The 25369-nt window shown below is 40.8% G+C and overlaps 1 protein-coding gene across 1 annotated transcript in view; it reads right to left on the bottom strand.

The window, feature by feature from the left end:
* Positions 1 to 24039, bottom strand: part of SLC35F2 (solute carrier family 35 member F2) — a 34988-nt gene extending 10949 nt beyond the window's left edge. Inside the window, exons 1-4 of the mRNA XM_026685342.2 lie at positions 23769 to 24039; positions 11714 to 11889; positions 10846 to 10973; positions 6173 to 6332 (exon numbers count right to left, since the gene is read on the bottom strand). Coding sequence (XP_026541127.2) covers positions 6173 to 6332; positions 10846 to 10973; positions 11714 to 11889; positions 23769 to 23914 — 610 coding nt within the window. The 5' untranslated portion in view covers positions 23915 to 24039. The remainder of the gene's footprint in view (positions 1 to 6172; positions 6333 to 10845; positions 10974 to 11713; positions 11890 to 23768) is intronic.
* Positions 24040 to 25369: the final 1330 nt, after the last annotated feature.

Genomic DNA, 25369 nt, shown 5'->3' on the forward strand with positions numbered 1-25369 from the left:
GATTTAGAACTTTTTCTTAGATTTACCTTCCTTTTAAAGCACACCATCCAAATAAATGATCATGACTGTCCTGAAATACCTAAGCAAAATCAGACCTGGAGGACAGGTTTTGGAAAACACCCAGAATCTTTAGAAAACATCCCAGGTTAAAATAATGATACTATTTCCATATTATTGATTAGAGATCAGCCAGTAAGGATCTCAACTTAAAAATATTTTACCTTCAAAATATATCAGTTAAAGACTTATATATCTTTTTATTTGTGTCTCTGAGCATATCAAGAGGCAGGAGAGCCAAGTTGAAAGTTTTAATTGTATTTCAAATTTATTTCCTGTGTCATTATTTTTACACAGGCAAATTTATCTATGAACACCGAAGGTATTCAGATTCCAATATTTTTGTACAGATAGTTCTTTATAACTTGGAAGGAAATAATGCCTCAGAACAATATAAATATCAGCTAGTTGGAGATCAATGACAGTATTCTTAAAGTTTATGAGAAAATAACATTATACAAACTCTAAACAAAATATAATAAAATAAGCCTTTTAAATTATGTTTAAAAACAAAATTTAAAATCAGGAAAAAAAAATGAAATTTAGAAAAGTTCAAAAAATCAGAAATAGTACTATTTAGATTCCCAATTATTCGATTCCATATGAATTGTAGTGTTTCCCATAATTGTTGGAAAGTGTTTAGTAAAAGAGGAACTTACCTATATGTATTGAAAAATTCAATTCAATTCTGAATTCAATCTTCTGAATTAAAGAATTCAACTCAAGCATCAAAAATGTTTGGCCTTAAGTGTACAAAACTAGTTGTACAACAACTAGCCTGTAATGTCTTTACTGTTTTACCTTTATCTGACTGAAAGTATTGTTCAAGTTTCTCTTCTCAGCATGATAAAAACAAGGAAAGAAAACCTGGAAATCAGCATTAAATCTAGGATTATCAAAAAGTTCACAATGGCAGTTGCAACCATGTGTTTGAAGCTCTACCCTTTTAGGCACGTAAAAAGGCATGGGGCTTCACACATGCAGCTGCAGATAATATCTAGACTTTATTTATTCCCCTGTCTCCCCCCGCCAGTTCTAAACTTTCCCTGTTAAATTCTACAGAAGCTTTGGACTTTAGATGTGTGCATCTAAAGACCATAAAATCACAAAGATTATAAAACAATATAGCAAATGACCTCTGTGGATGATGATTATTATTTTTTTGCCTCAACTTTGCCATCAAACCCTCAGTTTCTTTTAGAGACATTTTTGAAGATGTTGAAATTATTCATATGTAGCCGTCATAGGTTTTGGACTTCCTGTAAGTCATTTTTGACCTTGAAGTCAAGATACATTCTCAGAACAATTTGGGTTCATTGGCATCTACAGGGCAAGGCAATGGAGGCAGGGGAGAGAAGGAGAATGATGGCAGTATTGTGCCATCACAACATAAGCCCCACTTCTTTGATGCACATGTCACAACTTTACACATACACACACCTATGAAAGAACCTGAGCTTGTGCTGCAAAACTGCTTTCGACAGTTCGGTAAACGCTTCCATGTTTGGCTTTCTTTGGAAATCAAATCATTCCTGCCCTTACAAAATAAGAAAACATTTCTTGCTCTAAAACACGGTACCTAATCCTAATTCTGCTTTCAAATTGTGGTGCTGGAGAAGACTCTTGAGTCCCTTAAACTGCAAGGAGATCAAACCAGTCAACACTAAAGGAAATCAACCCTGGCTGTTCTTTAGAAGGACGGATACTGAAGCTAAAACTGAAATACTTTGGCCACCTAATGAGAACAGAGGACTCACTGAAGAAGACCCTGATCTTGGGAAAGATTGAAGGCAACAGAAGAAGGGGATGGCAGAGGATGAGATGGTTAGATAGTGTTCAACGCAATGAACATGAATTTGGATAAACTCTAGAAGACAGGGGAGGACAGAGAAGCCTCGCATGAAGCATAATGGCTCCCATGGTTAGTATGCTGTGTTGACCTTCAGCAAGTCCATGTTCAAAACCCAAGTGCTGCTGCATGACAGAGGGAGTTCCCATAATTCATTCCATCTCCTTCCAATGTAGCAGTTTGAAAGTGTGCACTTGCAAGTAGATAGATAGGTGGACACATGAATGGAGGTGTGAAAGGAGCCCCCAACTGGGTGTCTCCAAGCAACAGGGAGATCACCTGCTATTCCTTTCAACTGGAAGCATCATGATGCTTTGAACACAAATATGAATGAGGGGAGCTTGGACTGCTGTGGTCCATGGGGTCACAAAGAGTCAGACATAACGTAGTGACTGGAAAAACAAAATCCTAATTCAGACAACTTGTGTGTAATGGATTCTATTTGATAGAGAATTCTGCAGTAAACAAACGTTATTACCTGCTCTTGGATATTTTAAGAACCCCAGCAGAAACCACACATTCGGTTAATGCCAATGATTATCTGTCCAGAATCTTAGATTTCCTCCCCATATCTCTCTATATTTTGCATTAAGGGATTAACTTAACTTTCCATGAAAATCAATAGATCAATCTCCTTAAGCACTGTACCAACTTCTTCATTTCAGAAAGATTCCAAATGGATGTTATTTTATTTTATTTTCAGGCCAAGACTTTTAGTCCTTGTTTTATTAAGCCTTACTGCAATATGATCCTACTGAAAACCTTGTTCAATGTCCAGATTGTTCTTTTCAACAGAAATGCACATTTTTATGGGCTGGGGATGTTTTTTCAGGCAGAGTAACAGTCTTTTAAATAAGTGATGTTAAACAAATGAAAAATTTCTGAGGACTATGTTGCTATTGTAAGAGGATAAGAGCAATTGGACTTCTGCCTATCATCAGGGCAGCCAGAGACTTCAGCACTTTAGCCTTTATTACACTTACGATTTTATCTAGAATATGAAATTCTTACTTGGAAAAAAACCCCTATGAAACTTAAAAGGTAGGTGCAGCTTCCAGGGAAGACAAGGAGACTGCAAGACAGTGTTTTCTGGCAGCTACGAGAGAACAAGGGAATGGCCATCTTTTGCTTAAATTGGGGTGGCGGCAGAGATGGTATTCAGCAGGTTCTGACCAGTTCTGGAGAACCGGTAGCGGAAATTTTGAGTAGTTTGGAGAACTGGTAGTGGAAATTTTGAGTAGTTTGGAATACCACCTCTGACTGGCCCCGCCCTCATCTATTCTCTGCCTCCTGAGTCCCAGCTGATCGGCTGGGTCTTCTTTTGTTGCCCTGCACAGGAGAATGGAGCTGGAAAGCAGGTTAGTGGGGTGGGATTTTGCAGTAACTTTCCCCCAGGAGTGGGGAAGAGAATCGAGATTTTATAGGATCCTTCCCCTGGAGTGGGGTGGGAATGGAGATTTTATAGGATCCTTCCCCTGCCACACTCACCAAGCCACGCCCACAAGCCACACCACGCCCACCAAACCATGCCACGCCCACCAAGCCACGCCCACAGAACCAGTACTTAAAAAAATTTGAATCCCACCACTGGGTGGCAGGGTCAGCATCTTCTAAAGGGCGCAGGGTTCATATTCAGGTAGTACTTGACTTACAACCATTCATTTAGTGACTGTTTCAAATTACATCAACACTGGAAAAAGTGATTTATGACCTTTTTTTCCACCTTTTTTACAACCATTGCATCATCTCCATGGTCACATGATCAAAGTTCAGGTGCTTGGCAACTGACTCATAATATTTATGACAGAATCCCAGGGTCATGTGATCACCTTTTGCAACCTTCTGACAAGCAAAGTCAATGGGGAAGTCCAATTCACAAAACAACCATGTTACTCACTTAACAACTGCACTGATTCACTTAACAACCGTGGCAAGAAAGGCCATAAAATAGAGCAAAACTACATTTAGAACGTAGAATAAGAGTTGGAAGGGACCTTGGAGGTCATCTAGCCTAGCCCCCTGCTCGAATTGGAACAGCGCCATCTTATCTGCCCTAGTTCTTCTTAGCGACAGAAATTTTGGGCTCAATTGTGGTCATGAGTTGAGGACTATCTGAACTTTCTTTTCTACTCACTTCTGGAAATTGCTTTTAACTGCTTTTCAGCTATTAGGGATCTTTGGATTGGCAAGTCTGAAAAACTTGGCGAAGTTTCCTTTAATCTTTAGTGAAAGCTGTTCTAAATACACGTTTAAGGACTTCAAACAATTTTCTTTGGAATGAACAGCAAAAGAAAGATTATAAATGGACCAAGGGCCCAGATGGATTTTGGAGTCCTTCCCATAGAAAAATGCTTTTGTTTTGAATTATTTTAAAAAACATGATAGCATAAAAGAGGGAAACTGAGGGAATAAAGATTACAATTAAAGGAGAACACTTAAAATTTCACTTACTAATATAGAATGAAGCAAAATATTTTAACGTTGGACATATCGAAGGATATTTTTGAACAATGGACCCATTGTTTTAGACTATCTTCCTCTATAGGCAAACTATATTTAAAAGATGTTATGCCAGAGGAACAGGTTTTACTGGATGAGAGTTGGTACTGATTAAAAAATAATAGGCTTCAAGAATAATATGGAAGAAGATGCTACACTAGATATATAAAAGAAACTGGCTGATGTCTTAATTATAAAAGATACATGAGTAACAAACCAAGAGACCTAGATAATTTCTCCATTTACAAAAGAGACCTGTTAAAGCTTTGAAGGATTTTGTGGCCGAGTTAAGAACCGTATCAATAGAGAGGGGCTGGCAGTGAAATCATGCAAAGTGCTGGATTTTCCTTCCCATTCCTCAAAAACTGCATGGAATAAGGGGTGGAATATGGTGGCAGGGAGGAAGGGGTCTCACAAGCTTTCCTCACCACAAAGGTTAGACCTTGGAGCAGGGGTGTAAAACTCAAGGCCTGGGGGCCGTATTCCGCCTCCGGGGACGCCCTGGAAACAGGGAAGGACTGGCTCACGGTACATTTGCCAGTGAAAACGGAGCTCAGGAGGGCCGCGTATGGCTCTCCTGAGCTCCATTCTCGCTGGCAGAGGGTTGCAGGAGGCCATGGGAGCTGAAAATGGAGCTTGGGAGTCCATTTTCTCTGGCAGAGCACTTGGACCACTACAGGTGCCCCCAACACGAGTGACGTCGAGCTGGCCACACCTACCCTGGCGTCCCCCACTCCAGCTCCCCCCCCCCGGAAGTCAAACACAACCCTGATGCGGCCCTCAATTAAATCAAGTTTGACACCCCTGCCTTGGAGGAAGAGAACCGCTCCCGATTTTTTGGAGCAGAGCATGGGATATGCTGCAGAGAAAGCAAAAAACAATAAGCTCTTTCTTTTGCAGCTAAGGTGGAAAACTTGAAGCATCGTATATTTGCAGAGCACAGTTGTGGACAGTATCACAAAGATACTGCAAGTATCTTGAATGGCAAAATATGGATTTGAGGACGCTTCTTGCCACAGTTGTTAAGTGAATCCCTGCGGCTGTTATGTTAGTAACACGGTTGTTAAGTGAATCTGGCTTCCCCATTGACTTTGCTTGTCAGAAGGTTGCAACAGATGATCACATGACCTCAAGACACTGCAACTGTCATAAATACGAGTCAGTTGCTAAGCGTCTGAATTTTGATCACATAACCATGGGGGTGCCTCAATGGTCAAAACGGGAAAAACAGTCAAAAGTCACTTTTTTTCAGTGCTTTGAACGGTCACTAAATGAACTGTTGTAAATTGAAGACTCCCTGTACCATACAGTACAGTTAGCACTTGCCAATAGTAATTCTAAATATTTTGGGGTGGATTATTTTTCCCAGTTTGTTTTGTGATAAAAAAGAGAGAACAGACTGTTTACCTGCCAAAGATTTTCTTGTAAATTATTTTGCTATGGATGTCTAGATAAAAATATGTGTTACTGTGCATACACACACATACACACCATTCAATTTAGCTAGCTAACTTTTTTAGGCTGGAAATATCTAGGTAACTAATGAAGCACACTGACTTTCTGAACTTAACAGAGCAGAAATTTTGTGTCTGTGTTCAAACAAGAAAAACTATTATTTTGTTTAGCCAGGTTTTTCTGGAGGACATTCTTCATTACTAGGCACAAATCTGAGTCTCATCAATGAATTTAAAATATTGAATAAGTCCCTTGCTGCTATCATGGTTAGAGTTTTGGCATACTTAGCAAGTTATTTTGCCCAAATCTTACCTTCACCATCTTGCCTTCCAGCTAATATATCCGCACCAACCATGGTCCCTACGCCCAATAGACAAACGGCAACAGCAATGAAATGGATCAATTTATATCTTGCATGGAGGATGAACCATGATAAAGCCATCAGCACAGGAATCCCAAAACAGTCGAGGAGCTGCCATATGCAGAAAGAAAGAGAAGTCCATCATAAAAAAAGAATAGGAAGTGGCCTTTTTTCATACAGATAAGGAGATATTCAGGTATCTAACTGGTGTAAATCAGGTTAAACAAAATCTTTATACAGTGAGTAGCAGCAACTAGTTGGGTAGATCAGCCACAGTTAAGCAGGATGACACCTGGTTAATATCTTAATGAGAGACCATAAGGAAGTCCAAGGACTGAAGTCTATGCTATGGAAAAACATTCTAGTCTTTCCAAACTGTTGCAGAGAAAGCTCAATGTTTGAACTCAACTCAAAAGAGATCTTTTTAAATTTGCTTCAGTGGAACACAGAGCTATATAAACTAACTCTAAGGTCCTTCCAAAGCTGCCGATAAATTGAAAAATTAAAGGAAGTTGCTTTACACATGCACCAGCCATGTTATTAGCTTTAAATTAATGAAACATGTTTTCCTTACTCTAAATTAAAGCAAAGTTCTGCTTTGTTTTGGGTTTTTTTCCTCCTTCATGCCAACTATATCTTTGTCCTGGCCAAGGTCTAGTACCTCAGTCAAACTTTTTGACAAAACTTTAACAACATATTAATAACAGCAACCGAAGTATGTTACTTCATGAAGTTATCTTGAGTATATTTTAAAATAAAAACTTGGCCACCACACAGCAGGAATTGAAGAGATTTTTCCTCTGATCTTTGAAATTTAGCATCCATTTCCTCCTGATTTATTCCCAAATGTCCATACCATGAGAAGTGGTTAAGTGTTAAGATTAGGACTAGTAACTCCCAGGTTCAAGAGTGTCTACAGCCATGGAAGTTGGGTAACTTTGAACCAACACTCTCAAGTTCAACCTTCCTCGTAAGATCATTGCTGTGCTGTTAAAAAAAGGAAATTCTGAGCTCCAGAGGAAAAAGGCTCTTATAAATTTAACTAAGTATTATAGACGAGTGTTTCTCAACCATAGCACATATTTAAGTTATGTAGACTTCAACTGAACTTCATGCTGGCTGGAGAATTCTGGGAGTTGAAGTCCACATATCTTAAAACTTTCTACAGTTGATAAACACTGTTACAGACTGTCATGTCCTTGGTAGAGTCGACTCTGCCGGAGAGGAGGACAGGGAGTGGAGGTGTGGCTCTGGAGGTTGTGGAGGAGGCTGGGGAAGGGCAGAGGCCAGCTGGGCAGTCAGAGGAAGAACCAGGCCCATCCCCTCTGCATCCTAGGACACGCAGGGAGGAACGGAGAAGGAAACAACTTGGCTTACGAGAGAGGAAGCGGCCATGATCCTCCTCATTGGTTGCAGCTGGGGAGAATAGTATATAAGAGAGACACTTACAACACAGCGTTGCCAGAAGCAAAGCATGTTTATTTTGGGCTGAACTTATCCTGGTTGGCGTCCTTCCAACAGACTGTGCCTTGTTATCTCCTTGAATTTGGTAATTACTTATTCTGGTCAGTTGTGGAAATTTCATCATTGTAGTTTGTTTGGTTTTTTTTATTTCACCTCTATCTGCTCATTAAGTTCACTGTATGGCTTTCTTTTGAAGACTATTTTTAGTATGTTTTATCTCCAACTGAGAATTATTGAACAGTGGGGACAAGTTGGAGACCTTTATTTACATTCTGGATTTTGTTACATTTGTGTTACACTCCAGGTCATCACACAGACTTTCAAGTTAAAACTGGATCATTTGTTCCCATCAGTGGTGGGATTCAAAAAATTTTTTACAACTGGTTCTGTGGGCGTGGCTTGGTGGGTGTGGCAAGGGAAGGTTACTGCAAATTCCCATTTCCTCCCCACCCTAACCTGCTTTCCAGCTCCATTCTCCTGTGCAGGGTAACAAAAGAAGACCCAGCCGATCAGCTGGGATGCGAGGAGACAGAGAATAGATGGGGCGGAGCTAGTCAGAAGTGGTATTTGTCGGTTCTCCAAACTACTCAAAATTTCCACTACCTGTTCTCCAGAACTGGTCAGAACCTGCTGAATACCACCCCCGATGTTACGGTGAGGCTAAGAAAATTTTAAAAATCTTTTGAACTTTAAATAAGGTCCAAAGAAGAACTTTGTATTAGAATTCTAGGATTTTATGCAGATTTCTTCAGAAGGAGGCACCACAATGGAAAGAAGCTCACTGCCAAGATCACCACACATGGTCTTAGCAGCTGGGAAACAGCAACTGGGTTCCTACTTGTAGCAGGCTCAAAAGAAAGAAAGAAATCTGCGAAACAGTTTTTCAAATTAAAATCAGTCTGAAAAACAAAGCAGACTACATTGGTTTTTCTTATTGAAAACAAGCAGCTGGATCACACCCATGGAGGAAGTTTCCAGTTGAGGTGAATGTTTTGTTAAGTCATTCTACCAAATTAAGTACTTTTCTTTTTTTAAAAAAACAACTCTGCAACTTGCCAAAGTGATTTCCAAAGACGTATCTGTGAGTTAGTAGTTTGAAGAGACCTTGAGAGTTTCTTTTGATTTATGGATAGAAATATTGCTCTCCAAACACCAACTGAATTATAACATCGATATGAACCCAGGTACTTAGAAAAGGAATAGTTAAGCAAGTTAATCAATAGTCTAAATTTGAGATTGGGGTATTACTTAATGTTTATTACTCAACAACATTCTGAATCAATCCACTGCAGGATGAAGACCTCTTTGCTGAAGGTTGTGGACTGTAATCAGAGGTGGTATTCAGCAGGTTCTGACCAGTTCTGGAGAACCAGTAGAAATTTTGGTTCGAGAAAATAGCACCTTTGGCCCCCATCTATTCTCTGCCCTGCATCTTTGTTGCCGCACAGGAGACGGAGCTGAAAGCAGGTTAGTGAGGTGGGGAGGGAATGGAGATTTTACAGTACCCTTCCCCTGACACACCCACCACGCCATGCCCACCAAGCCATGCCACTCCCACCAAGCCATGCCACTCCCACCAAGCCATGCCCACAAAACCGATAGTAAAAAAAATTGAATCCCACCGACTGTAATCTTCCACTTTGATCTAATGCAGGTTGGTAGACAGATATCTTTGATTTCCCAGTTTAGGGGTGAGATAGACCGATCCAAAGTCACCTAGCCAGCTTTTATGCCTAAGAGAGGATTCAAACAACAACCTCCAAGCTTCTAGTCCATTACCTTTAACCACTTCCACAAACTGTTTTGTGATTTTTTTTTAACATTACAGAGCAAAATGTTGGATTTTCAGGCTGGGAAGAGAGTTCCTTCCACCAAAACCTCCCTACTCTTCTGAGAATTTGCAACTGAATAAACGCAATGTTTCTTTTCAATTCAGTCCTAATTTTAGAATAGAAATGTCTCTGCAGCATCAATAGTAGCATCAATACAAATATATGTATTATCAAAATGCTGTCCTCACACAGAAAAAAAACCCACTGACGAAACATCAAAAGTATCCTGTTAGCAAGAAAATGATTGTATCTAGTAGACTGCAGACTAAAACTGTGTTTGCATTTATGGAAAAGTTGAGAATGCATTCACTGTTAAGCTGTGACTTCAACTGCAAAATCCACCTCAGCAGCAGTTGCCTCAGACATAACAAAGGGCACAAAAGTACAATGTTTTACTTTGCAAAAAAGCTGATATAATTCAAGGCTATGTGAAGGAACTCTCAAGATTGCATGCTGTGATCTTCCATTAATGGCTTTACTTTGCCTGAAGGCTTTTAGTAGCTTAAAAATCAGGGATCAATTTGAGCATTAAGACACATTTTAGGGAGCATATAAAATGAGATCATTGTACTTTTCAGTGCAGCAATGTGGGGTAACTTTTCTGTTTGAATTCAGGAGCTACATGGAGAGGCTCAGCGCTGTATTTTAACAGCCATTTCTATGCTAAAACAGATGGAATCAGCATTCTGATAGGTCCCGTGGTTGCAGTGGTTAGAATGCAGTATTGCAGGCTAACTCTGCCGATGGCCAGCAGTTCGATCCTGACCAGTTCAAGGTAGACTCAGTCTTCCATCTTTCCGAGGTCAGTAAAATGAGGAGCCAGATTGTTGGAGGCAATTTGCTGACTCTGTGAACTAATTAGAACAAAGGTGGGATATTATGGTCCCTTTTTGATTTGTGGACTTCAACTTGTAGAATTCCTGAGCCAGCATGGAATTCTGGGAGTTGAAGTCCACAAATCATAAAGGGGCCATAGTTCTCCACCCCTGCCTTAGAGAGTGCTGTAAAGCACTATGAAGTGGTATATACGTCAAAATGTTATTGCTAATGCTATTCTCCTACCAATTTATTGTACAATATTGAAATTATATTTCAGTAAACCCAAGGTGGCATAACTATTTTTCCCCACCATTACTGCATTCTTGCACCAACTCTATAAAACATATAAATCATCTCAAGATCACCCAATGAATCTCATGACTGAAATTAGGATCTAATTTGGACTATCCTACTATATTAGATTATAAACAGCAGATTGCCTAGACAAACTCTTGCCGCAATACAAATATTAATGCTTCACATGTCAAAATATATGTTATTGTTTTTACCTGGACACTTGTTATAGTTGTATATTGATAGGCTTTTACAATGGTGTAGTTAGCTTCAACATCAGCCAATCCAAGCAAAATGTACTTCCACCATTTCTTCTTTAGGATCTGCAAGAGTCCATCACCATCTAAAGAAAAAGCAAACATGTCAGTCCATCTACTATTCCACAGATGGTCCCTTTTTCTGTTCCACAGGAACTTAAATGAAATGTGGGGAAAAGGCACTCTCTGAAGCTGAGGCTAAGGTAGTCGGATATCCACATCATAGGAGGTATATGTTGGATTTGATGGCTCTGAATCTATATGAACCAGAGTGGCGCAGTGGTTAGAATGGAGTACTGCAGGCTACTTCTGCTGATTTCCGACTGCAAGCAGTTTGGCAGTTCAAATCTCACCAGGTTCAAGGTTGACTCAGCTTTCCATCCTTCTGAGGTGGTGTAAAATGAGGACCCAGTTTGTGGGGGGAATATGCTGACTCTTTAAACCGCTTAGAGAGGGCTATAAAGCACTGTAAAGTGGTATATAAGTCTAAGTGCTATTGCTATTTCCTATTATTTTAATTCAATGCTAGTCATCAAGAGCTGTCTTAGTGAGTTGGTGAGCCATATAAATTGGATGGATGGATGGATGGATGGATGGATGGGAGGGAGGGAGGGAGGGAGGGAGGGAGGGAGGGAGGAAGGAAGGAAGGAAGGAAGGAAGGAAGGAAGGAAGGAAGGAAGGAAGGAAGGAAGGAAGGAAGGAAGGAAGGAAGGAAAGAGATAAAATTTAAGAAGGAACTAATTAAGTTAGGAATGGACTATTCTAAAGGAGGACATGGTTGGAGAGTAATATAGGAACACTTTGAACTCAATGTATTCCATTTTACCTTTCCTAAACGCAAGAGTTGTTGTGTACACTAGGAAAAGCAAACAATAGTTGATGAAACTCTGCAGCATTGGAGTGTTGACGCTGTATTTGTCAGCAAGAAACTGGCTTGTGACCGCAGTCCCGCAAATCAGCAAGGAGAGTATTTGACCCAGGAGAAGGGTTTTCACAATACGCCTGCAAATGGAAAAGGAGGGTGAAATTCATAATACATGACAATGGCCTTGCAAATGCACTTGTATCTCTATTAGCAAGAAGAATTTAATCAGCAAAGCATTTATCAGTTGACCCAGATGCTTGAAAAAAGCAAGAAAAAAATGGCATTTGGTTACTTGGGTGAAGAGAAGGTCTGATCCTACTGAACCAACTTCCAATGCTATCCAGCTCTCACTGTTAGGCAATAGCAGCTCAAGCGGGGGAAAATTTCTACCATTCTCACAGAATACTTAAACTGCAGAAGTTAGAATAGCAACAGCAATTTTTAAGGATGAAGGTGAAAATGTTTTACGGTGGGATATGCACTTCTATTTTTTTTTTCATTTCAAAAATTGTGGCATATGAAATGTGAAGGATAGCTTGCATCCACATGAATACCTCCAGGCTCTATAGGGATTCTTAGATGTTCTTAGAACCTAATAATTGTTGCCAATCCTTGTTTAGAAAAGTCTTGCTCTGTCCAGAAAAAAAGAAAATGAAATCAGCCATGTTTGGGATAGTGGCTAAAGGCACTAGACTGGAACCTAAGGTTTTATGTTTAGTCCTACCTAGTCAACTGGATGTGCCAGTCCCTTTCTTTCAGCCCTAGGAAGAGACCGCCAATTGTCATGGTGATGCAGTGGTTAACAATAGCACTTAGACTTATATACTGTTTTACAGTGCTTTATAGCCCTCTCTAAGCAGTTTACAGAGTCAGCATATTGCCCCCAACAATAAGGGTCCTTATTTTACCCACCTCAGAAGGATGGAAGGCTGAGTCAACCTTGAGCCTGGTGAGATTCGATCTGTCAAATTGCAGGCAGCTGGCTGCAGCAGAAGTAGCTTGTAGTACTGTACTCTAACCACTGCAACCACCTAGGCTTAGAGAGGGCTGTAAAGCATTATAGAGTGGTATATAAATCCAAGTGCTATTGCTAAGAAGGTAATGGCAACAGAAACATTACCAAGAATCCTGCATGGACTTGTTCTTGAAATCACCAGAAGTCACAGTTGATTTGATGAACCATAGCAACAACAAACTAAGTTGACAGGCATTCCTAGAAGACCAAGAGCAAGTGATGTTTTCTGGCGAATGGTGCAATCCATCCACAACAACTTTTGTATGAATAGGCAAACATTTAATGCCAGTACCAATGTTCATACGTGCTCTCATAATTTCAACCAACCCTAAACATTGCTCATAACTTCTTAAATTCTTTAAGAATCCTACCATATCTTAGTTTCCTTCGTTGGTCTCAGAGGCCTATTCTTAGAATGCAAATCTATTAATTTAATGCATTATTATTTACAACAATTTTCTTCTATTCTTCTCCCTAGTGCAATATTACATACAAGTTCTAGCATTAAACTGCATAGAGGCATTTTGTTATGTGAACAGCTCAATGCGTCATAACGCCTAACTTTTGCCCCATGGAACACAATCAATATTGGAGATTAATAGTGCATACAAAGATGTGCCAAACAGAAGTGCTGCCAAAATGATGGAAATTAAAGAGGCAATGGGTTCGCAAATGTTTTACTACTGAAGTAAGACAAAGGAGAAGGATACAACATTATAATATTAGCACGATGGCCGAAAATGCTTGTAATATCAGCTCTGGAAATCTGTTTTCCATAAAGAAAGGACCACGGGCATGCTTGCATAATTTTGCTCTGCTAATTTTCCTAATTGTGCTACTGGGATAGCTATTGATTACCACTTCTTATCAATTATTTATCATCCCATAAATAAAAGAAGAATTATCTTTTGGCTGCCTTTCCCTACCCCACTTTACAATGACAGAAAAGATTAATCGCTTCTTCTTGGATGAGGTAATGGGAATGATCTCAGATAGACTTTAAGTTATGCAGAATAAGGTCCTGATTTATTCTGCCAACCCAAAACCACAATAAGGGCTGTTCACCTGTGAATATACAATATCCTTGATCATTTGCACATTCACTGCAAGGGTGTTAGCCCTATGGGTTAAAAACATTGAATTAAAAGATGGAGGAAGGAGACCATCGCGCAAGGCATAACATTAGAGGATATGGCTAAAGGATCTGACAACCCTAATACTACTTGGAGGACCCTGAATAGTTGTGGGTTAGAGTGTCTAAGTGTCATCCCATATGTTCAAGTGGAGGCTCATAGCGATAACAACAGTGTGTGAATGTGGAGAGATGCAGAACCCAGCCCATCTGTTGGTATGTTGGTTACTACCAGAAACAAGTACAGACAATGACTTATTTTTGGCCAATGACAAGGCTTCATTCTGGCACTTTAAATTTTGCTCCAGACACGGACGAGGAAGAAGCAGCAGCCTTATGGGCTAATCCAGACGAAAAGCACACTTGGAAGTTCTAGCTCTGTCTTTATTATATATTAATTATGTCTTATAAAATTGAAAGTATTTCTCCTCTCTTTCCTCTTACTCTCTAGAAAAAAACTAAGGAGGATCTCTGTAATGGTATGTGAGAAAGACCTTGGGAGATGGATGAAGAGATGCTGCATGAGGAACAGTCAAATAAGAGATATTACAGCCCACAGCTGCATAGTGGGTGAAGGAAGAGGCTCAGGAGGGATCCTCTGTAAGATCAGCAGAATGGTACTTTCAGACTTGCATACCTGGTGTCAGCCTTCCCAGGTAGGCCAGATAGGTTATCAGGTAAACTAATTCTACTCTATATAAATCTACACTCTTGCAAGTCTCAAAGTACAGATCTCCCACCATCATTTCTATATACTATTATGTATCAGACCATTCCCTAGGCAATAGCTCTCTACCCCATATCCCAAGGACTTTCCTACCTACCAATGCAATGCATTCTGAAACATTTCCCGCATCCACCCCTTCTATGGGCTGAGACATCTTTTACACTCCAATTCTCCAGTCTGTAACTCTCCTTCTGTCTTCCAGGGTTGTTCCCACATACCATTACAAAGGGGATCTTATTAAACCTGTTAGGATTTGTTAAGAGTCTCAATGTGCATGGGAATAGCGGTGATTTCTTCCCCTCACCAAATATTCAGCTTTCCAGATATATCAATTATATCTCTCAATAGTAGAGTAATTACTTCCTAGTTAGAAATAGTAGGAGTTTTAGCCGAAACTATCCAGGAAGGCTGCAGTAGATACAGATTGCTTAGGATTTTATTTATTTTTAACAAGTTGGAAGTATTAACCATGTTGATGATCTTCCTCACTAAAGGCTCTTGAATAAATGTAGCATTTTAATCAGTAACCTAAAAAGAACAAGGACTTAATGGATAGTGCACGCACAATGAATAGAAATAAGACTTTGTAGTGAGATAGCTACTCTTAGTTTTACTCTGAAGGTAAGAGGCTTAAATGGTCAATGCCTTCAGAGATTCTAAGAATTTGTAAGAGCTTGGAGAACATCTAACTTGATGTCCTGGTCAGTGCAGATTGCACTGAAGGATGGACAAATAACATCCTAAATTAGAGGCCATTCAATCTCTGTTTAAACATATCACCAAAGGAGAATCTAACCCTCACTCTGCCCACAAAGTGAGCTTTTCCACTGTTGAAGAACTTTCACCTCTCATTTTAGCCAAAATTTGTTTTCCTGAGGTTTCCATCAACCAGACACTAGTTTGCTGTATAGACCAAGAGAAAACTGGACCCACTTCTGCACAGCAATCTTCCAGATGTTTAGGAAATGCCTTCATTTCTTTTAATCTTCTTTTCCTTCAACTGAACATACCCACATATTCAACAAAACCACAGGATTAAACATATCTAGCCTCCAGATCATCCATTTCAGTGTATATTCTACTTCAGTCATGTCAAACTAGAGCTAAAGTGTTCCATGTGAGGAAGACAGAATAATGTGGATTGATGTTGTTGTTTTCCTTCCTGGTGCACCTGTTGCGGGAAAGCAATGATGGAAGATGGTGCCCAGGGAAAAGTGGTTGGAGATGTTACTTCCAGAGATCAAAATGACCACAACAGCAGGAGATTCTCTTGGTTCTGATGGATCTCTCAGCAACAATCAATATCATTGATTGTAGTATCTTTGGACCATCTGGGAGTTGCTGGGGAGATCCATTACCATCTGTATGTTGATGTTGAGGGTAACTTGTTGCATATCTCCAGTCCCAATAGAACAGTTGATCCAATCAAAGTTGTTAACCAGTACATGGAGGCTGTCAGGGTCTGGATGACTGGTGCAGCCTTTCCTTGAATAAGAAATTTTAACAAAGGCTATTCCTGCAATTGACACTTCTCAACCAAAGTAGTTTAATTAATTCTGTGTAGGGCTGCCCTCAAGGATCATCAGAATCATTGTCAGTGAGAACAATCAACCAATGGAAGAGCTTGCCTTCGGAAGTTGTGGGAGCTTCATCACTTGAGACTTCCAAGAAGAGATTGGCCTGCCATTTGTCAGAAATGGTGTAGGGTCTCCTGCTTGGGCAGTGGTTGGACTAGATGACCTACAAAGTACCTTCCAACTCTGTTAATCTAAGATCTAAGAATCTGTAGATGGTGGTTCAAAGGCAGTTGTCTTATAATGATAGGTCAAGCTCCATACACTTTAGTCCAATACAATTATTCCAAAAATCAGTCATCCGACTCATCTGTTGCAATATATCCAGATCTGGGCACTGCATTTATAACAACATGCAACACAAAGAGACAACCTATTCTTTTATCCTTCAAAGATTGCACCATTTTCTTTGTCTTTTGGGTGGATAATCCGGCTTATTTAAATTATAACGGGTGCTTAACATACTTATTCTAGTACTTATTTCAACAAAAAAGGAGAGATTATCTGACATAATCACATGGTTGTGCTCTTCCAAGGGGACCAGACACAAAAAAGAATCAAATTGATCCCAATTGGGCTTCAAGTATATAAGGAGAAAGATTATAGCCATCTTCTATTTTGAAAGAGCTTTGATTTTTAAATGAAAGACTGAAGTCATCTTTTATTTTAAAGAGCTTTGATGTCTGATTCCTTAAATCTGACCATTTTTAAGTAGAAATAAGTGACAATGGATAACTTTCAACATTTTGACAACATTCCAAAACTGCATTCCATTCCCATTTATAACTGACAGAGTTCATAAATGTGTTTTAATTGACAAAGAGAAACACAAACGTGTGATTGGAGGTAATTTTTTAACAGGTTACTTGTAAATCAAAGATTGCCCTATAAATTAAGACAAGGCTAAAACTTAAAACTGATTTATGTCCAGAAGTATATTATATAAAAAATAATATTGTTGCAATCAAGCAAATACTCATAGAATTGCATTTTGGATGGAATATCAGGCAGAATGAACTTCCATTGAATTTGCTTATGCATACGCTAGAATTCAAACTCTATTAGTTTTACCTAATGTTAAAATGTAGTTTGTTCTTCCCTTTTCAGACTTTAAAAACTAACCATTTTGTCTATAAAGAAAAAGAATAAAAAATCCATATTACTGGAACACTTTATTTCCTTTACAATAACTCTTCATTAAGCAAGCTGGTAAACAAAGGAGAAGAGAATAATTAGGCCAAGAATCTATTTTAAATTGGGTGTATGCATCCTAAGAAGAAAAATATCCATTTAGTTTTGAATTTGTCCGTTGAGTAAATTCACTATGCTGATTTGTAAATCATGTTTATTCCTTGTATTATATGTAAATCCAGCACTCTGATATCTTCACAAAATCTATGGTGTGTCACAGAAGAAGCCAAAGCTAACAAAGCTTGATTTCACATAGTGCATTACATACTGATTACTGTTGCAAACCCATAATTGGGTAGATTCAGACCAGAGGTGGTATTCAGCAGGTTCTGGAGAACCGGTAGCGGAAATTTTGAGTAGTTCGGAGAATCGGCAAATATCACCTCTGACTGGAGATTTTACAGTATCCTTCCCCTGCCACGCCCACCAAGCCACGCCCACAGAACTGGTAGTAAAAAAAATTGAATCCCACTCATTCACACATAAGGAATATAAAACAAGCTTATTTTTTCTTGCTATGTAGACTTTAAGAGAAAACACATGAGCTGCCAATGTTAAAATAGAATAGAATAACAGAGTTGGAAGGGACCTTGAAGTCTTCCGGTATTGGAGCATTTACAACTTCTGGAGGTAAGTTGTTCCACTGATTAATTGTTCTAACTGTCAGGAAATTTCTCCCTAGTTCTAGGCAGGTACTCTCCTTGATTAGTTTCCATCCATTGCTTCTTGTCCTGCCCTCAGGGGCTTTGAAGAATACCTTGACTCCCTCTTCTCTGTGGCAACCTCTGAGATATAGGAACACATCCTAGCTGTCACATCCTAGTCCTTCTTTTCATCAAACTAAGCTAAAGGTAAAGGTTCCCCTTGCACATATGTACTAGTCGTTTCCAGCTTCATCAAACTAGACACACTCAATTCCAGCAACCATTCTTTATATGTTTTAGCCTCCAGTCCCCTAATCATTTTTGATGTTAAACATCTTCGCATAAGTTGGGTAAAATATAATACCATGATTTTTTTTTCTTATGTCCCATCAAATTATTTTTGACACCTAATGGGTTACATAGATTTTATACCAGGGAACCAAAAGGATTATATTGTGACTAAATCCTTGTGATTTGAAACTCGCCATGGGAAGACTGGAATCTGGGAAATGACCACTGGATTATGACAAACTCTTCTGCATTTTTGAGCATCACTTTAATCATAATAATAGGCCTGACCTTTAAAACCATTTACTCTGCCCTTATATCAATCACAGTAATGCCATCCGGTCTTTCACGTCTCAAAACAAGTTCCTTAAGCAGAACAGGAGCATGAAGATCTTGGCTGCCAGATGGGAAAAAGATTTTCTTTTGTAATCCATTTTTCCGCTTAATTCACCAATGTAAAAAAAAAAAAGAATGATTAACTGCCAATAATTATCTTCTGAAAAAGGTTTGAATTTTATTTACTTTTAATTTAAAAGACCGTTCAGGGCAGTCATGGAATAATAATAAAATTACAATGCCCTTTAGGCCAAAGAATTCTCCAGCTGTTCTAGGCTATTCGCCTGGCAAGAAGTTGGTTATAGATTAATCAAGGTCTTGCTGGGAGAAGTGTTAGTAAACCTTGACGTCTTTAAAGATATGTGGACTTCAACTCCAAGAATTCCCCAGACAGCAAACTGTCCCTGAGTATTTGTGCTTAAGCTTTCAAGGGAAAGATTTTTCTATGAATTCCTATGGTTTCTCTAAAACAGCTATCGTAGTAGGATTTATATGGACAATTTTAAAATATTGCTGCACTCTAATGATGCCATTTGCTGTGATTCTTTTATTTTTTTGCCTTTTTCCTAATAACCTCTCTTCTTTCCTTTTCTAACTCCCTGTCCATTTAATTCCACTTTAAAAGCATTGCAATTAGCATTTGTTATTATTAATGTTAAATATTATATGTAATCTACCTGATATCTACCTGAGAATCTACCTGAGATATCTACCTGAGAATCTACCTGCTGTGATTCTTTTATTTTTTTGCCCTTTTCCTAATAACGTCTCTTCTTTCCTTTTCTAACTCCCTGTCCATTTAATTCCACTTTAAAAACATTGCAATTAGCATTTGTTATTATTAATGTTAAATATTATATGTAATCTACCTGAGATACAACTAAAAGACTGTGCATATTTCAAAGAAGAATCTAATCCATTGTATAAAAATCTATAGGGGGAGAAAAGGGGGAGGGGAAATCCTATATTATACCAAGAAAAAAAAGACCAAAAAAAAAGAATAGAAGAGTCCATTAAAAGCCGATTTTAAGGAGTCCATTAAAAAAAGTGGATAGAGACCAAATTCAAAATTTTTAAAGTTGACTATTATTAGTAAGGCAACTTCTGGGCATACAAAAGTGCATGAACACTATTTTTACCACTTTTACAAACTTGATTCATCCAAAGATTTTCAGAGATGGAAGAATTCCAGATTCTTGGGATACAATAATCTGTAACCCATGCTGACTTGAAGAGCCTGGTTAATTATTGTAATAATATTTACCCGCTAAGGATTTGCAAGTGAACAAGCCCATAAGACAAATACCCAAGTACCTTCAAACTTATTACAGCTCTGGCATAAAAAGAGTGGCATTCAATATTTTTAGAATATTATGTGAGGAATCCAAAAGATCCTCCCTGTGTGTATGTCTGTTGTGAATCAGTCTATGCCAGGGGTCCCCAACCGCCGGTCCGCGGACCGGTACCGGGCCGCGGAACAAGCCTTACCGGGCGCTGGTTGCTGGGCGCCGCCATCTTTTTGGTAAAAAAGCAATTTTTCGTCAAAAGATGGCGGCGCCAGTTGGTGAGCTTTTCCGGTAGAAAGCCATTTCTACCCGAAAAGCTCACCAGAAGCGCTGGCGCCGCATATTTGACGAAAAATCACTTCCGTGACGTCACCGGAAGTGATTTTCGTCAAAAAAGATGGCGGCGCCCAGCTGACGCCGGAACCGGGCGCGGCGCCCAGCTGACGCCGGAACCGGGCCGCGGCGTCGAAAGGTTGGGGATCCCTGGTCTATGCCAGGGTGTCAAACAGAAGGCCTGCAGGCCGAATGCGGCCAGGATGTGGTCGGATCTGGCTCGTGGGGCTGTCCTGAAAAATTTAAGGAGCTGGCCCGCGTCATTTCGGTCTGATCTACTCAATGCGAAGAGGAAACATCGAGCAAGCATGGCTTTGGCCTGGTCTACCCAAAGCAGAGGAAACATAACAGCAGTTTGGGGGGTGGCATCAAGCTGGCCATGCCCACCCAGTTGGTCACACCCACCCAGTTGGCCACATCCAGTGAGTGGTGTCAGCCTAGGCTACCCAATGCAAAGAGGAAACATGGCAGCAGTTTGGGGGGGTGGCATCAAGCTGGCCATGCCCACCCAGTTGGTCACATCCTCCTGGCCAGCCACCCACACCTGGCCCCCCAAGTCAACCACAGCCCTGATGCGGCCCTCAATGAAATTTGAGTTTGACACCCTGTGCACTTTCTGTAATGTTAATATAGATTTCAGGCAGAGCTCATAGATATGTTGATTACCCCTTGGACCCACACACAGTAGCTATATTAAATTACTTAAGCTGGTTCGTTACAAACCAATATTATAATCCTAGTTCTTTTCAATGTCACAAGTGGCCCCCAACCATTTTGGCACCAGGGACCTGTTACTTGCAGATTTTTTTCCATGGACTGGAGGGGGCGTGGTTTCGCATGCTGCCTGCATCCTTTGGATGGGGCTTCGCTTGTGTGCGTGGATCGGTTTTTGGCATGCTGTGGATCGGTGCCGGTCTATAGAACGGGGATTAGAGACCCCTGCTTTACAGCACTCTCTGATCAGTTTACAATATCAGCATATTTCCCCAACAATCTGGGTCCTCAATCTCGGAAGGATGGAAGGCTGAGTCATCCTTGAACCGGTCAAGATTGAACTCCTGATTATGGGCAGAGTTAGCCTGCATTCTAATCACTGAGCCACCACAGCTCAAGTCAATGGAGGGGATGGCTAACATGCAAACTCAATAATAATCTATTTCAATATTATTTATATATTATACAATTCCCTCAAATGGATTTAGTATCCAACAAAACAACTACAACTACAGGGTAAGAAAAGAAGAGATAAATGAAGGTTGGGTATGCATTTTTATTCTCTACCAGAGAATATTATTAGTCCATTGCTTCCTGCAAAAGTACTTTCGCTCTGGGGAGAGAAATATAATTTTAAAAAGAGGGATATTGGTTTTCCAAATAGAAACCCTCTGGTTCAGTCCAGATATGGCTAAGCAATTGGAGCAATTATTCATGCTTTATTTATATTTAGCACTTCTTAACCACATGTCTCCCTCATAGCAATAACTAGAAATAAAAAATTGGTAGCTTCTTTCACAAGTTTTCTGGAAACTCTGAATTATCATTTTTTAGGACATCCTCTAAAGCAGCAGTTGGGAACTTGTAACCCTCCAGATAATATTGAATTATAACTCTGGATATTATTCCATTTGGCTGCTTAACTAGGGCTACCGAGAATTGTAGTTGAGGGCATCTGAAAAACCCAGCCACAGATTCTCCACCTTTTTTCTCAAGTACAAAGCATCTGACATCCTAAAAAACGCTTTGGACACCTTCAGATATTCTGACACACATCTAAGCTATTTATCTGCAGCAGTTCACGCTGCCTTTCCCTCCAGAGGTGTCATAGCTCCTAGATTCAATAGCATGTGGTCGGCATTGAGTAGCCTTGAAAGGTAAATGCAGATCGGGATTATCCTACCAGCAAAGACCAAGGTTACAATACTAGATAGGAAAAGTTTATGAAAAAGCAACGTGATCAGTGGCAACACTGAGCCACTTCCACACTATTGGCAAGAAAACTACAGACATGGTTGTGTCTTCAAAGTAAACAGAAGTTAAACGGAATGTGAAGGAGACTTACACAAGGCCTGCAGAAATCTCTCTGCAGTTAGGAATACCAAAGATTTCTCATCTGGTCCTGGAACTTTTTAACTCAAAAAGAAAGAGGTCAACCTGGACAGTACTGTATTCTGCTGGTGATCATGTCCTTTTTCCTACACGCACAAACACACACACACACTGTACAGGTAATCCTCAACTTATGACCACAACTGAGCCCAAAATGTATGTTGTTAAATGAAAAATGTGTTGAGTTTTGCCCTATTTTACGACTTTTATTGCCACGTTTGTTAAGTGAATCACTGCAATTGTTAAATTAGTAACACGTGTGTTCGGTGAATCTGGTTTCCCCATTGACTTTGCTTGTCAGAAGTTGGCAAAAAGGATGGACATGGACACCACAACCGTCATAAATGTGAGTCAGTTGTCAAGCATCCAGATGTAAATCACGTGGGTCCACAGGGATGCTACAACGGTCATTAAGGGCAAAAACCGGTCCTAAGTCACTCTTTTCAGCACCGTTGCAACTTCGAACGGTCACTATAAATGAGCTGTTGTAAGTCGAGGACTATCTGTGATGCTGTTGACAATGATTTGTATGAGTTTTCCAGCAGGCACAGAAAATAGGTGTCCTATATTGGAATTCAGAGCGGGGCACCTATCAAATAATGGAACAGGATATCTATGGAGATTCTCAGTCATCCAGGTCAGGGGTCTCCAATCTTGTTAAGGCTGGAGGACTTCAACTCCCAGAATTCCCCAGCCAGCTTTGCAGGCTGGGGAATCCTGGGAGTTGAAGTCGTCCAGGTTGGAGAACCCCAATTCTAGGTTGGAGACTCCCCTCCTCCAGGTCATGGTTGTCCCAAAGGTGCTTTTTTCCAAGAGGCAACTAGACTTTCTGCTTTTTCTCTGAAGAGGTTTCACTTCTCATCCAAGAAGTTTCTTCAGCTCTGACTGGATGGTGGGGAATTGGGGGGGGGGACACGACACCTTTGGGATAATGGAACACGAATTGAGCACGTGCGAAGGGTGCCAGCAGACTCCTTCTCCCTTCCCGGGACTTAAACCCAGTCCGTGAACCTTTCCTCTCTTCAGGTTTAGCTTTTTAAAAAAAAAAAGAAAAGAAAGAAATTCTAATCCTGGAACGCGAACAAACCTACCATTCTGAAGTTCAACGGCGGCAGGAAACCGGGGCAGGCGAAACACGTGCGAGAGGCTCGGAAATCGCCAGCCTCCATGCTGACCTGCTCGTCCCGCCGGCTGCGCAAGGCGTCCTCGGCTCTCCGCTTGGAAGAACCAGGCTAACCCGAAGGCGGCTGAGGAGGAGGCGGGGGGGAAATGTCCCTCGCCTCGGGGGGCTTCGAAGCCGCGGGGTTCTCCCTCTCCCTTCCCCGCAGCAGGTTCCCCTCCCCGGTTCTTGCGAAGCGCCTCTTTGCGCCTTTCGGCTACTCACCACGTACAGAGTTTCTCCCTCAGGCGGATCCAGAGGTTGGAGGCGCAGGAGGAGCGCGGGAGGGAAACCTCCATGGCTGCGGTCGCTGGCGGCGGGGCGGCCGGGTGGCCGTTTTCCATCCCCGAAGCGGAGCGGGCGCCCTCCATGGCGAGCTGGCGAGGAGTTCACTCCCAGCCCGCCTCCGGGATGCTCGCAGAAAGGGCCGCACCGGAGGAGGGGGAAAGGGCGGGGCAACACTGCCGCTTCGCCCGCTCTTCTTCTCCAAGCCGGCGCCCGCCTTCGGCCTGCCTCGTTTGGGCTCCTGCCCATCAGGCAGGCCGAAGGAGAAGGTGGCGGGAACGTCCCGGGCAGCCCGGCCGTGTTTCCAATTAGCCTGCTGTGCTTTGTTTGCGCAGTAAACAATAATAACGTCGGGATAAATACTGGGCATCTTTTATCCAGGCCGAAAGATCCTTTGATTTTTCTCCTGGGTAAGAGGGCTTGGCTCACCTCTGTCCCTGAAATAATCTTTTTTTATTATTATTATTCTGAGGATTTTTATTTTTTATTTTATTTATTTTTGTCAAGCATGCATCAGATAATATATACAAGTATAAACATGATTATTAATACATGAAATAGATACGAATAAAAGGGAACATTAAGACAGGGATTGGTAGCAGAGGTGGCATTCAGCAGCTTCTGACCAGTTCTGGAGAACCGGTATCGGAAATTTTGAGTAGTTTGGAGAACCAGCAAATACCACCTCTGACTGCCCCCCCCATCTATTCTCTGCCTCCCAAGTCCCAGCTGATCGGCTGGGTCTTCTTTTGTTGCCCTGCATAGGAAAACGGAGCTGGAAAGCTGGTTAGTGGGGTGGGGAGGGAATGGGGATGTTGCAGTAACCTTCCCCTGCCAGACGCTCCAAACCACTCCCATCAAGCTACACCCACAGAACCAATAGTAATTTTTTTTGAATCCCACCACTGGATGATAGGCACGTTGGTGGGCTGATGCACGCCCCTTAGAGACCTCTTAGGAATGGGGTGAGGTCAACAATCGAACAGTCTAAGGATAAAGTGTTGGGGGTTTGAGGATGTAACAACAGAGTCAGGTAATGCATTCCAGGCATTGACCACTCTGTTGCTGAAGTCGTATTTTCTGCAATCGAGTTTGGAGCGGTTTACCTTAAGTTTGCATGTATTGTGTGCTCGTATATTCCCTCCATCTGTATAAAACGGCAATCAACAGCTTTGCTGGTTCGTGAACCATCATGGTTATAGATTCAGCCAGTTCGCACCACTTCGAGAGAACCGGTTGTTAAGTTTCTGAGCAGTTTGGTGAACTGGTTCTTGGAAGAAATCATTAGGGCAGAGAACCGGTTGTTAAATTATTTGAATCCCACCACTGATGGTTATTCTTACTTGAGGAAAATTTTACTAGAGCCGTGTGTAAAGCATAGCAAGAAAGAAGATACTAGTTTTCCAGCTGTCCAAAATTCTGCCTCAGGCAGGATGAGAATAGAGGTGAAGCCCCCAAATCTGGCTACAGTTTTTTCAACAATTAGGTAGCTACATTTATGGACAGCCTTATTTATTATTCTGGAAATAAAGATAAAGCCT

This window comes from Notechis scutatus, chromosome 5 (genome assembly GCF_049901735.1).
Source record: "Notechis scutatus isolate UNSWTSFEM ecotype Mainland chromosome 5, rNotScu1.2, whole genome shotgun sequence".
Taxonomy (NCBI): domain Eukaryota; kingdom Metazoa; phylum Chordata; class Lepidosauria; order Squamata; family Elapidae; genus Notechis; species Notechis scutatus.